Source organism: Camellia sinensis, chromosome 3 (genome assembly GCF_055761805.1).
Source record: "Camellia sinensis isolate YWXY chromosome 3, ASM5576180v1, whole genome shotgun sequence".
Taxonomy (NCBI): domain Eukaryota; kingdom Viridiplantae; phylum Streptophyta; class Magnoliopsida; order Ericales; family Theaceae; genus Camellia; species Camellia sinensis.
The window spans coordinates 71033047-71048246 of record NC_138963.1 but is presented as its reverse complement, the minus strand read 5'-3'; the positions used below and the strand labels follow the sequence as shown (position 1 = coordinate 71048246).

At 43.7% G+C, this 15200-nt stretch overlaps 1 protein-coding gene across 1 annotated transcript in view; it reads left to right on the top strand.

Annotated features, from left to right (window-relative positions):
- Positions 1-500: 500 nt before the first annotated feature.
- Positions 501-15200, top strand: part of LOC114274800 (UDP-glycosyltransferase 87A1) — a 32389-nt gene continuing 17689 nt past the window's right edge. The window contains exon 1 of the mRNA XM_082919992.1: positions 501-1065. Within this exon, the coding sequence (XP_082776118.1) occupies positions 597-1065 (469 nt within the window). The 5' untranslated portion in view covers positions 501-596. The remainder of the gene's footprint in view (positions 1066-15200) is intronic.

Below are 15200 nucleotides of genomic sequence, written 5' to 3'. Positions count from 1 at the left end.
CAGTTTTACCCTTTTCCATCTATGTTAATTACACTTCTATTCATAATTTAATGATCAATTTTAGTAAAAAATGGTAAATAGGATCTCGAAAATTAGAGACAAGATTTGGACATCAAATCTATATGCAAAACATGAAAAAATTAATGGTGACTTCTTTTTTATTTGTTTTTAATGACAAATAAGAAAATTTAATGATGAAAAATAGAGTACAAGAAGTAAAAAAAAAAAAAAAAAAAAAAAAAAGATCAATAAAAGAAGATGTTCCAACTAGGTTAGTACATGAAGGCAAAACCAAACAAATGCAGAACCAACAGCCACACAAAATTCAATCAATCTTTCTTTTTTTTTAAAAAAATGGACTAATTAATAATTTTTCCTAAGATTTTGTCATCAGATTATAAATATCTTTTTTTTAGATGGTATAAAAATATCTGTTTTGATATTTGTTATTTTTGTTAATAACAAATCAGTCACGCGGGTCACCACAAATGGTCTCCGTTCACATCTATTCCAACAGTCTAGCAGTCTCTCCCCTTTCTTCTCTCTACTTCTCTTCCTCTGCATTCCTCCATCAAATTCGAACCATTCATCAAATCATGGGATGCCACGTGGTGGCAATGCCTTATCCGGGTAGGGGCCACATCAACCCAATGATGAACCTCTGTAACTTACTAGTTTCAAGGAAGGACAGCATTCTTATCAGCTTCGTCGTGACGGAGGAGTGGCTCGGCTTCCTCAGCTCCGAGACCAAGCCGGCTCAAATTCGCTACGCCACCATCCCCAACGTCATCCCCTCGGAGATAGGTCGCGGCGGCGACGTCGCGAATTTTGTTGAAGCTACGCGGACTAAGCTGGAAGACCCATTCGAGCGGCCGCTGAATCGGCTTGAGCCGCCGAGACCGAGCATCATAATCTACGATATTTCACTGCCGTGGGCGGTCGGCGTCGGCGAACGGTGGACTATTCCGGTTGCTGTTCTTTGGACTCTGCCGGCGTCGGTGTTTTCGGTGTATCATCACTTTGATCTCCTCCTCCAAAATGGCCACTTCCCCGCTAACGTGTCAGGTCCGTGTTTAAGACAAGGATAAACATTTGGGGTGTTTTGAGAACTGTAATTTTTTTTTTAATAATAATTTTTTTTTTTTAAATTTAAGAATAAAATTGAAGATTTTAGATCAGTTCGATAAGGTAAATCAAAATTTTTTAATTATTTAAAAAAAAAATTTAAAATTCAGAATGGGCAAAAATAAAACGGGTTGAAAAAGATAAGACGAACTGAAAAAGTTAAAAAATTGAAATAATTTTTTTTAAAAAAAAATAATAAAAATTTTAAATTTTAAAAAAAGGGTGACTTGTTATTTGTTAATTTTTTTTTTAATTGTCAAAATGGGCCGTATATTCTCCAATATACAAGTAATCATTAAACCATGTTTAATTAGAATCGAAGGATGAAATTGGGTTATACATCCTGTCTCATTTTATTTGTTTATCTTTTTATTTTAATCTGTTTCAAAATATTTATTCACTTTTTATTTTAAAATATTAAATTTTGTTAAATTTTTAAAATTGCTCCTTATAAATCATTATAAAGACATTTTAAAATTTAAAAAGAAAGTTCATAGTGAGAAAAACATTTCAAAATTTTAATTAAAATATAATGATTGTATGTCTCTTTAATAAATTGGATTTCCTATAGTGAACAAATAAATTGGGATAAATGGAGTAATAAAATATCGCCTTTTGATACTTAAAGAATTTTTTTTTTTAATTTTTAATTTTAATAATCAAAATAGTAATTATAAAAATTTGTAATTAAACCATAACTAAAATATAATATAATAAATAAGTTGTAACTAATATTTAAGGTTTGAAATTCTCAAGTTTAGATGACTAATTTGAAAGAAATCAAATCTTTTTAAAATTAGAGCTATAGGTTTGAATTTTAGGATTCGTTAATTGAAATATTCATGCAAAAAATCAATATGATTGCATATCAGTAGCTATAGGTTTGAATCAAATTTATATTACAAAAAATAGATGGTGATTCTTAAAATTATATTTGTCGTCTATTTTTTTTAAAATAAATATAATTCAAATATATAGTTATCAATATTTAATCATCTTGATTTTTTGCATGAATATTCTGTTTAGTGAGTCATAAAAAGTAAACGGTTCGAATCGCTGAAATAATTCCAAAATAGGTGTTCCGGGTCCAACGCTCTCTCAAATTGAGATGACAATATTAGAGGTGCCAAATCGTTTTCAAATTAGAGGCAGATTCTCTTTAGTCCAAAATCTGGACAGGAAGACATTATTTGGGCTCGTGGGTCCTAATACGTGTCCTGTTTCGATGATTGGAACCGTTCATTTTGTTAGGCACTTAAGTATATTTCATTCATACAAAAAATTAAGGTGATCCGATAATCATAATTTATTCAATTTATCGCATTTATCAACAAAAAAATAGAAACACAATTGGCGTCTATTTTGTTGGTGACAAACATTATAGATTGAACAAACTATAATTATTGGATTCACCTAAATTTTTATGTGGATAAAATACATAAAGTGTACAACAAAACGAACAATTCAAATTATCAAAACATGACCTGTATGGAGCCTTACGAGCCCAAACAATACCTTTCAATTCAAATTTTGGATTGGAAAAGATCCTCTATCTTTAAAATTGTACTTATTATTTATAAGGGTTGAGTTTCCTTATGATCCAGATATGATTTCTTTTGAAAAATAGATAATTATTTGATAAATTACACTTTGCTCTATTATATTTTATCATTTTCTCATTTTTGTCCTTAAAAGAGTTTTTTTTTTTCCCCCCTATTTTTATATTTTATGTTTTAAATTTTTCTCAGTTTATTCTTTGATGTGTATAAGCCCATAAAGGCCATGAATCACCCACGGCCCATCACTCGAAGCACAGTGATGTGTATAAGCCCATAAAGGCTATGAACCACCCACGGCCCATCACTTGAAGCACAGTGCATAACCCAACTGACGAGGTCCAAGACAGCTGGAGTCCAACATGACACAAAGAGCCAATGACATTCAGATACACGGCAAGAGAAGGATGAACCACATCAGCAGACAAAGATCTGCAAAGTTATTGACACCGCACATCACCATTAATGCAACCCATCACAGCATTTATTATGACAACACCTCTCCGCCGGAACAGGACCTCCTTACCCTGAGCAAGGCGAGCTACAGCATAGGCTTTCGGCAAGGAGAGCAGGTCGGAAGGGACAGGGAAATGATTACCAAAGGATATAAGCGAACGTTGTAGACAAGGAAAAAGGTTAAGTTCTCTATCTCAAATCCTCTCCCATATACTCTGCTTCTCTTCCTAATTTGTTCGTCGGAGAGTTCGCTGGGGGACTATCCCGTTCCCCATTGAACTTGTTTGCAGGATATCCGGTGGGCTCGATCTTCTGGGCTTGGCCTTGGGGAGCTTGGACCACTCTGATCCATCCACTGGGACGAACGGTATCAACAGTTGGCGCCGTCTGTGGGAATGCTTTGCTCCGCACGCCGGTTGCGATCACTGTCGCCGGAGGCCCCGTTCCAACAACCTCTATCTCCTACCCGTCAAAGTGCATGGTCACGACTAGATCCATGGCTTCTCACAATAATGATACCGACCATCAAAACGACCCCCTCAATCCAAATAACCCACCACAGTACTTCATCGAGCTTACCAACAGCATCAACCGCATGGCCGAACAAAACCAGGCCTTGATAAATGCCTTACTCCAAAGGAACCTTCCGATTCCTCCTCCACCACCTCCAGATATTCCCTCCAATCGAGAAAGAAGCCCGAGCCATACTGCCCCCCAACCCCATCCACCCAACCTGGAAGGTTTGCAACCTCCCCACCCACACATAAATCCACCACCACCACCACCCCCACACCCATCGGCCATAGCACCAGCCCCTGAAGGGGAGGCCAGCAGCGTCCAACCTCTACTGACTGACCAGGGAGACCACGTTCCACTCTGGGACGCCGTGCTCCGAGCAATGAAGCTCCAACTCCAAGGAGTTATCCAGAACATTCAGAATAAACCCTCTACCACGGCAAATTCACCATTTGTTGCCTCCATTCGGGACAAACCTTTGCCTACTAAATTCAAGATGCCCACCATTGACTCCTTTGATGGTACGACAGATCCAGTCGACCATCTGGAGACCTATCGTACACTCATGATCCTTCATGCCTTCCCCGACGAGATCATGTGTCGGGCTTTCCCTGTGACACTGAAGAGGTCAGCCCGACTGTGGTTCAGTCAGTTACCGGCGGACTCTGTCTCCACTTTCCAGCATCTCACCGACTCTTTTCTCAGCCATTTCATTGGAGCCCAACGCTAACGCCGTCCTGCAACCCAACTCCTCAACATCCGTCAGACCGACGGGGAGTCATTACATAGCTTCGTTACCCGCTTCAACACCGAAGCCCTACAAGTAGCGGAGAATGACGATAAGGTCATCCTTACGGCTTTCATGGCCGGGCTACGATCGTCCGATTTCCTCTTCTCCCTCTTCAAAAACCCTTCAACCTCTATGGCAGCCCTATTATCCAAAGCTCAGAAATATATGAATGCCGAAGATTCACTGGCCGCTCGCCAAGATCCAACATCCAAAAACCCGCTCCCCAGAGAAAAAAGAAAAGACCCAAAACCAAGAAACACCCAGCATAACAGCCAAATGCCCCAATATCCCGACCGACCTCCTCGCATTGACCGGCCGGCACCAGCACGACCCCCCGGTCGGTTTGAGTGGTACACACCCCTCAATTCTCCTATGGAACAAGTTCTCCACCAAATCCAACGGGATTACCCCCTCAAATGGCCCCTACCTTCACGGACCCCTTCCAACCGGAAAGACCAAGCCAAATACTGTCGCTTCCACCAAGACCACGGCCACAACACTGATGATTGCATCAACCTCAAGGATCAGGTCGAGACCTTCATTCGTCAAGGGCGTCTCAGCCGATTCACAGACACCCGCCCGCAACAGAGGCAACGAACTGAGCCCCTCAGAAACAACCGCTAACGTACCACACCTCAGCAGCCAACCCAACCTGCCCAAGGCCATGACCGCCTCCCACAATAGCCTCGGCCCCCAGGTAACCTCCCTCCACCAGTTGGTGAAATCCGAGTCATTTCTGGTGGCCTTGCTTGCGGCGGACCGTCCCGCTCCGCTCAGAAAGCAGAGCTCAGGAAAATAAGGCAAGGTTCGGACAAAGCAGTGGACACGGTAGACCGACCTTCCAAGCAGCCCAAGAAGTGGACAAAGCCCATCACCTTCACGGACGCCGATTGTACAGGCATCCGTTATCCTCATGATGACCCCCTCATCATTTCTGCCTTTCTTTCCAACTATAAGGTCAGGCGGGTTCTCATCAACAACGGTAGTTCGTCTGACATCATATTCCTCAGTTGCTTCCGCCAGCTAAAAATTGGGGAGGAAAGCCTGTCCCCTCTCCAAACCCCCTTGGTCGGTTTCACTGGCGACCGGGTGATCTCCATCGGCTCCGTTGACCTCCCCATCACTATTGGCGAATACCCACGGCAGACTACCAAGTTACTCACCTTCCTTGTGGTCGACTGTCCCTCTGCCTACAACATCATCCTCGGTCGTACCGCCCTCAACGCTTTCCAAGCTATCACTTCAACCTATCACCTCGCCATAAAGTTTCCCACCGACCAGGGGGTCGAGACAGTACGGGGAGAGCAGACCATCGCCAGGGAATGTTATGTCGCCTCACTCAAAGAAGTCAAGTTGAAGGAGGCCATGATCATTGAAGGACTTGACGCCCGAGATGAGGATGAACTGGTTAGGGGCGAACCGGTGGAGGAGCTCGTTGAGATTCCCATCGATCCCACCAACCCAATGAAAGCTGCTAAGATCGGCAGCCAGCTATCCCCCCCAAGCCAAGGCTGACCTTACTGCACTTCTGACCGAGCACAATGATGTATTCGCCTAGACTCATTCAGATATGCCAAGCATCGACCCTTCTTTTATAACTCATCGCCTCAGCGTTGAACCGTATTTCCGACCGTACCGCCAAAAGCAGCGCATCTTTCATCCGAAGCGCAATACTCTTATAGCCGCAGAGGTCGACAAACTCCTTGAGGCCCAATTTATCAAAAATGCCGACTACCCTAAATGGTTGTTAAACGTGGTCCTCGTCCGCAAGAACAACGGCAAATGGCGACTTTGTGTCGATTACTCTGACCTGAACTGAGCTTGCCCCAAAGACAGCTATCCTCTGCCCCGTATAGATCTGCTGGTCGATGCCACGGCCGGTCATCAAATGCTCAGCTTCATGGATGCTTTCTCCGGCTACAACCAAATTCTCATGTACCCATCCGACCGGGAACATACATCCTTCATCACCGACCGAGGTACCTACCATTACCAAGTAATGCCATTCGGATTGAAAAACGCTGGGGCCACCTACCAACGGTTGGTCAATGCCGTCTTCCATCACCAAATAGGTTGGAATATGGAAGTATACGTCGACGACAGGCTAGTCAAGAGCAAACTCTCCACCGATCACCTGATAGACCTGCGGGAGACCTTCGCCACGCTACGCAAGTACCAAATGAAGCTCAACCCAGAGAAGTGCGCCTTCGGCGTCAGATCTGGGAAGTTTCTGGGTTTTATGGTCAGCCAGCGGGACATTGAAGCTAACCCTGAAAAAATCAAGGCCCTGGTTGAGATGCAGTCTCCTAGGACGGTCAAGGAGGTTCAAAGACTCACTGGCCGAGTTGCAGCCCTCAACCGTTTCATTTCCCGTGCAACAGATAAGTGCCTTCTGTTCTTCAAAGTTCTTTGGAAAACTTTTGAATGGACAACTGAATCTTAAGAGGCTTTTCAGCAGTTAAAGCAGTGCATGGCCAATCCACTTCTCTTTTCACAAGCAATTACGGGCGAGTCCCTCTTCCTCTACTTAGCCGTCTCAAGCACCGCAGTCAGTGCAGCTCTTATCAAGGAAGACGACTCTGTCCAACGACCGGTCTACTACATCAGTCGGGCTCTCAGGGGAGCAGAGCAGAACTACCCCTTGTTAGAAAAATTATCCTTGGCCTTGGTCACCGCCTCTAGACGACTTCGTCCTTACTTCCAAGCCCATTCCATAGTGGTCCTTATGACCAACCCTTGAAGAAGGTCATGCAGCAACCAGAACTTTCCGACAGACTTATGCAGTGGTCAGTGGAACTCAGCCAGTTTGACATCTCTTACCGACCTCGAACAACAATTAAGGGACAGACTATCGCCGACTTCATCTTGGAATTCACTAATCCTACCCCAACCACTGCCCCTCCACCCCTGCCAGCTCCCATCGAGCCAGAAGACCCTCACTCTTGGACTCTCAACGTCGACGGATCATCCCGTAGGCAAGGTAGTGGGGCTGGCCTCATTCTCACCAGCCCTGAGGGTGGGTATTTCAAATGTGCGCTCCGCTTCTTGTTTGAAGCCAGTAACAATGAGGCCGAATATGAGGCACTAATAGCAGGCCTTCGCCTAGCCAGGGACATTGGTGTCAGCCACATCCGAGTGCTCAGCGACTCTCAGCTCATCGTCAGACAGATCACGGGCGAATTCGACGCCAAGGAAGGCACGATGCGAACTTACAAGGATCTCGCACTCCCCCTTGTTCGCCTCTTCAATACCTTCCACATCAAGAACATTCCTAGAGCAGGGAACTCTAAGGCAGATGAGATGGCCCAGCTGGCTTCCGCAGACCAGTCCGCCCTCAGCAGGGGTGTCCGCTTCGAATACCTGTCCCACCCCGCCATTTCCCCCGACCAGTATGAAGTACAATTCCTCCAAATTGAGCCCATCCCTTGGGCATCGGATATCTTTCAATTTCTAACAGCAGGGGAACTCCCAGATGACCACCAGCAAGCCGCCAAAATCAGGGTACGATCCTCCAATTACATCCTTGTCGACGGCATCTTGTACAAACGTGGTTTCTCACGCCCCTATCTGCGGTGCCTCAATCCGACTCAAGCACCTTATGTGATGCAAGAAATTCATGAGGGTATCTGTGGCAATCACTCGAGCGGCAGGTCCCTGGCCCATAAGATACTTCGCACAGGATATTTCTGGCCTACTCTCAACCAAGACGCGGCTGACTTCGTGCTCAAATGTGACAAGTGTCAGCGCTTTGCCAACATCCCTCATGCTCCTCCTACAGAGTTGATCACGCTTTGCAGCCCCTACCCATTCGCCAAATAGGGAATCGACCTGGTCGGTCCACTTCCCACCGGCCGAGGTCAGACCAAGTTCGCAATCGTCGCCATTGATTACTTCACCAAGTGGGTAGAGGCAGAACCCCTCGCCACCATTACCGAACGGAACATGACCAAGTTTATCTAGCAATCAATCGTTTGCAGGTTTGGCATCCCCCAGGCCATCGTCTCCGACAACGGTAAACAATTCGACAAGGCCAAATACAGAAAGTTCTGTTCAGACCTACAGATTCAGCCCTACTTCTCTTCCCCCGGTCATCCCCAAGCCAATGGCCAAGTTGAGGTCACCAACCGCTCCCTTCTGAAGATCATCAAAACCAAGCTAGAAGCTGCTAAGGGACTTTGGGCTGAGGAGCTTCCAAATGTACTCTGGGCTTATTGAACTACAGCTCGGACTCTCACTGGGGAAACCCATTTCTGCTTAACATACGGCACTGAGGCGGTTATCCCAGTCGAAGTCGGTCTGCCTACCCCCAGGGTTTTACATTCGGATCCAGCACAAACTGAAGAACTCCGTCGGGCAGACCTGGACCTAATTGAAGAACTCAGAGACACCACCGCTGTCCGACTGGCCTCATACCAATAGAAAATGAGAACACACTACAACCGCAAGGTCCGACCAAGGGAGTTCACTGTCACGACCCGAACCCGCCCCCGTGGGTTAAGGACGTAACCGGCCAGTAATCGTGAGATTACCTACGGCCTCAAACTGTCGGGAACGTATTTTAACAGAGTTAATGGGGGCCAAACGGAAGCAAAATTAAAAACTTTGTCCATAGAGCCGTGCTTATATGCACATCAAACAAACCATACTCAGATACGTTAATAACTCACATCAAAAGTACGGTTTCACAAAATTCATTACAGACAGGATCGTCCAAAACGAGTCAACCTATAACAGACTATGTACAGACATGCACTAGGTCCTTGCCAACAAGACAAAACATAGGTACATAGTGAAAGGGCAAGGATGGTCTCATGCGCGAGGCACAAGGCTGACTCTCCCAAAACTCCTGTTGTTTCTAGCAGACTTCACTGGGGCTGGGTTTGGACTTCCCTTGGCTCACCTACAAATACATGAATGAGCGTGAGCGATAGCCCAGTGAATAATATCAAATATAACAGTTACATAACAATATGTAGAACAACATGCTCCAAACGGCCTTGGGCCCAATTCATACTTCTGTTTAACAACAAAATATATATATATAACTATACGAAATGCAAGTCAAGTAACTGTAGTTCCAAACATTCTGGCCTTTGGCCCATTCAGATTTCCATTCATGTCAAAACGGCCTTCGGCCCATTCATTCATGTCGAAACGGCCTTCGGCCCATTCATTCTTATCAAAATGGCCTTCGGCCCATTCATTCTTATCAAAACGGCCTTCGGCCCATTCATTCTTATCAAACAGCCTTCGGCCCATTCATTCTTATCAAAACGGCCTTCGGCCCATTCATTCATGTCAAAACGGCCTTTGGCCCATTCATTCATGTCAAAACGGCCTTTGGCCCATTCATTCTTATCAAAACGGCCTTTGGCCCATTCATTCTTATCAAAACGGCCTTCGGCCCACTCTTTCATGTCAAAACGGCCTTTGGCCCACTCATTCATTTATTCTTGTCAGACTTTTGTCCACAATCCCGATTAACAACTCATAATATTTATAGGGGAATAACAATTGGACATTGACAAGTTTTCAAATATTGATATTACTCACAGTGATCGGCTTGTGGATGCGCCCTGGAGCTTGACCCTACACATTTCATGAATACAAAAGGGTCACTAACAGTTCAATCCGTTCTTTAATTCACATATACCTCTTTAGGCTTTGTTCTTATCTCATTAACTCATTTACAATGCTTAACATATGCCTAAGAGTGCTTACAAGTGAAAGGGAACGGAAAACGAATCACAGAATGCATGAACAAAATTCCAGGAAACAGGGTCCCCGCTCGAGCGTAAACTTCTCCGCTCGAGCGGACCCTTAAGGCCTGCAGAAGTACTGGTTGCACGAAAGATGAGCTCGAGCGTGGGATAGAGCGCTCAAGCTGAAGGCCTGTCTACGAAAATCCACGCTCGAGCGTGGAGTGTCCCGCTCGAGCGGACATCCAACTCTGCAAAAATGCTGGGAGCACGATTTTCCCGCTCGAGCGGCCATTACCCCGCTCGAGCGGACCTCAAAAATCTGGGTTTCCCAGATCGTGTTCTTGAGCTCCAAATCGGTTTTCCATCCACATTTCTTGCATGCAATGGTTCAAATTACACATTTACACATGCTAACATGCTACTAATGCAAGATTACAACATTAGGAAAGCTCAATTACATGGATTACATGCATGTCCCAAAATATCTCAAACCCATCATCAACATGCTCAAATTCAAACATTCAAGACTTATACTCCCATGATTTGTACATGCATGTGGGAGATGCTCATCATTCTCAACTTAGATGGTACAAATGGTGATTACAACATGAGCTTTAACCAAAACTCTACATGAATCATGTGTTTCAAGCTCAAACATGCAAATTCAAAGTAATTTCTTACATGCATGAGTTCTAAGACTTCAAACTCAACAAAAATCAACTCATTACATGTTCTTGATCACAAACAACCTTTGAACTTACAAATTACAAGTAAGAGTCCATGAATTCACTTACCTAAGAGCTTCAACACTCAAGCTCTAGCCAAATCTTGAGCTAGATCTTCAAATTCCCAAGTCTTGAGCCCAAATTACACAAATCTCTCCCTTTTTCTCTCCATGGCCGGCCTCTCTCTCACTCTCAATTGTCTAACTCAGATTTTGAGTTTTAAGAGGGCTAAAGGAGAGTGCAATACAAATATACAACAAGCCCCACTAACAAATATTTTAATATAAAATAATGGGGTACTTAATTTATCAATTTAATCAGTTTAAATTGACCAGAATCAAATTCCAATTAAATTTCACCGTAGGCTCTAAAAATTATGCCAACCACAATGGCGTAATCAATTTCGGTTTCTGTGGCCGATAAGGCCCTCAATTAATTTTCCAAAGCAGACTATTCAAACAGATATTCCTACGATGAACAGATAAAATTTCAAACCACATATTTTCACATAGTAGAACACCAAATCATATCAAAATACATAATCACATTATGTTAAGGACCAATTAACATATTACGGAACAGGGGTATTACAGTCTTCCCCCCTTTAGGAAGTTTGGTCCTCCAAACTTAATTTACCTTCGTCGGGAAACAAATGTGGATAGCGTAGACGCATTTCCTCCTCTTTTTCCCATGTAGCATCTGTCCCATAGTGTTCCTTCCATTCCACTTTCACCATTGGAATGGATCTGTTTCTCAATTCTTTTACTTGTCGGTCAACAATTCTTTCCGGCCATTCAGCATATTCCATATTTTCATCGATAGCAATCCGGTGATAATCAATCACATGCAACGGGTCCCGGAGGTAACCCCTCAACATTGACACATGAAACACATTGTGGATTTGCTCAAATCCCGGTGGCAAAGCAACTCTATAAGCAACTGGACCAAGTTTCTCCAAAATTTGAAACGGCCCAATATAACGGGGCGTCAACTTGCCCTTTTTCCCAAACCTGACTTGGCCTTTCATTGGAGAAACACGGATGAACACATGGTCGCCGACCTCATACTCAAGAGGTCTTCTCCGGACATCTGCATAACTCTTCTGTCGGTCTTGAGCTGTTTTGAGCCTTTGCCGAATAGTTTTGATCTTTTCAGAGGTGTCTTGTACAATTTCGGGCCCAAGCAAAGCTCTGTCTCCGACCTCTGTCCAACAAATAGGTGATCTACACCTCCTACCATACAAAGCCTCGTATGGTGCCATACCGATGCTGGAGTGGAAGCTATTATTATAGGCAAATTCTGCAAGTGGCAAGTAATCTTCCCAACTCCCCTGAAAATCCAAAGCACACATGCGAAGCATATCTTCCAAAGTCTGTATTGTTCGTTCTGACTGCCCATCTGTCTGTGGGTGGAATGCAGTGCTGAACCTTAGTTCTGTTCCCATAGCTTCCTGCAAACTCTTCCACAATCTAGATACAAACTTCGGATCTCTATCCGACACAATGGATACTGGAACTCCGTGTAAACGGACAATTTCATCAACATAAATAGTAGCCAACCTATAAGCGGTAAACGTAGTTTTGACAGGCAGAAAATGTGCAGATTTAGTCAGTCTATCAACTACAACCCAAACAGAATCCATACCTCGGGAAGTCCGAGGTAGGCCAACAACGAAATCCATAGTCACATGTTCCCACTTCCACTCAGGAATAGGGAGAGGTTGAAGTAGACCGCCTGGTTTCTGATGTTCAGCCTTAACCTGCTGACACTGAAGGCACTTGGACACATATTCTGCAATCTCTTTCTTCATTTTAGGCCACCAATAGGTTTGTTTCAAATCCCGATACATTTTATTGTTACCCGGATGCATAGTAAATACGGATCTGTGGGCTTCATCTAAGACCCTCTTCTTTAGTTCCGTGATATCTGGGACACATATTCGGTTTCGAAATTTCAACATTCCATTCTCGACGCCGAACTCCGCTTTTGGGCTTACTTCAAATTCATCAATTACCTTTCTGAGGAACTCATCCTCTTTCTGTTTTTGCTTGATTTCATCAACAATTGCCGGCTCGGCTGTAATAGCGGCTATCAATCCGCCCTGTTCACACACTACCACTTCAATTTCAGACTTTTCAAAGTCTTGCAAGATCTCCCTTTGTTCAGTAAGCAAACAAGCCATACTCCCTGTTGATTTCCTGCTCAAGGCATCAGCCACTGTATTAGCTTTTCCGGGGTGATACTGAATTTCTAGGTCGTAATCTTTTATCAATTCCAGCCATCTTCTCTGACGCATATTCAACTCTTTCTGCGTGAAGAAGTATTTTAGGCTTTTATGATCTGTGTAGACTTCACACTTTGCCCCATACAAATAGTGCCGCCAGATTTTCAAAGCAAAAACAACTGCGGCCAATTCTAGGTCATGTGTTGGATAATTCTTCTCATGTGGCCTCAACTGTCGGGAGGCGTAAGCAATAACCTTTCCGTTCTGCATTAACACACAACCCAAACCCTTATAAGATGCGTCACTGAAAATCACAAAATTTTCCGTACCTGAAGGTAGTGTCAAAATTGGTGCAGTGGTCAATCTTGTCTTCAATTCATGAAAGGCTGATTCTCTTTCACTATTCCACTCAAATGGTTGTCCTTTACGTGTCAATTGGGTAAGAGGCACAGCTAATTTCGAAAAGTCCTTTACAAACCTTCTGTAGTACCCAGCTAAGCCCATGAAACTGCGAACTTTTGTCACATTAGTTGGTGTAGGCCAATTCACAATTGCTTCTATTTTCTGCGGGTCCACTGAAATTCCTTCCTTGTTGACCACGTGCCCTAAGAAAATAACCTCATCCAACCAAAACTCACATTTCTTTAACTTAGCAAATAGTTTTCTTTCCCGAAGTATTTGTAAAACAATCCTCAAATGATGTTCATGTTCAAGTTTATCTTTAGAGTAAATCAAAATATCATCGATGAAGACTACAACAAACTCATCAAGGTAGGTTTTAAAAATTCTATTCATTAGGTCCATAAACGCTGCCGGAGCATTAGTCACTCCAAATGGCATAACAAGAAATTCAAAATGACCATACCTCGTTCTGAACGCGGTTTTCTCAACATCCTCTGCTTTAACCTTCAGCTGATGATACCCAGATCTCAAATCAATCTTAGAAAACACCCGTGATCCCTGCAACTGATCAAATAAGTCATCAATACGGGGTAAGGGATATTTGTTCTTTATCGTTACCTTGTTCAATTCCCGGTAATCAATGCACAGGCGTAAGGTACCATCCTTTTTCTTTACAAATAACACTGGTGCGCCCCAAGGCGAAGTACTGGGCCGAATAAACCCTTTATCAAGAAGGTCTTGCAACTGTTCTTTTAATTCTTTCATTTCGGCTGTAGCCATCCTGTAGGGAGTTTTAGAAATAGGCTGGGTGCCTGGCACGGTTTCAATTGTAAACTCTATCTCCCTGCCTACCAATTCCCCTGGTAATTCATTTGGAAACACATCTGGGAATTCTCTAACAATGGGAATACCATTCAATTCAACATTCACGGATTGTTCAGTCAATACATAACACAAATAACCCTGGCATCCCTTCCTGATCAATTTACATGCTTTCATTGCAGATATCAAATATGGTGGAGGTACTACCCCATTTCCCACAAACACAATTTCTTCCTGTTCTGGTGGTTTAAACACAACCCTCTTTGTCACACAATCTATAGTAGCACAATATTTGGTCAACCAATCCATGCCCAAAATTACATCGAAGTGTCTAAAGTTTAAGGGCAACAAATCTACATATAGGGTAGCATCCTCAATATGCATGTCACAAAACCGATATATATAGTCACATAACACAGATTCCCCCGATGGAGCAGACACACATAACAAATATGGCAACAATTCTAGGGGTCTTTTCAGTCTAGATGCAAATGCATATGTCACAAATGAATGCGTTGATCCAGAATCAATTAACACAAAAGCATCCTGATTACATATCGAGATAGTACCTGAGACAACGGCATTGGCATTCCGTGTATCACCCGGAACGAGTGCAAAGACTCTCCCTTGTCTCACTGTATCCCCAGTAGTAGCAGATCTCAAAGTGTTTCCCGGCTTCGGGATCGATGCAGTGGAGCTAGCAGCTATCTTCCCACTATTCTGATTACAATCTCGGGCTATATGCCCTTGTTTCCCACACTTAAAACAGGCTCCTGATGTACGGTAACAGACTCCACGGTGCTTTTTGCCACAAGTGTTGCACATGGGAGCTGTGTCTCGGGAAGAACTGGAAGTAGTTGAGGAGCCCGTGTTTTGCTTTTT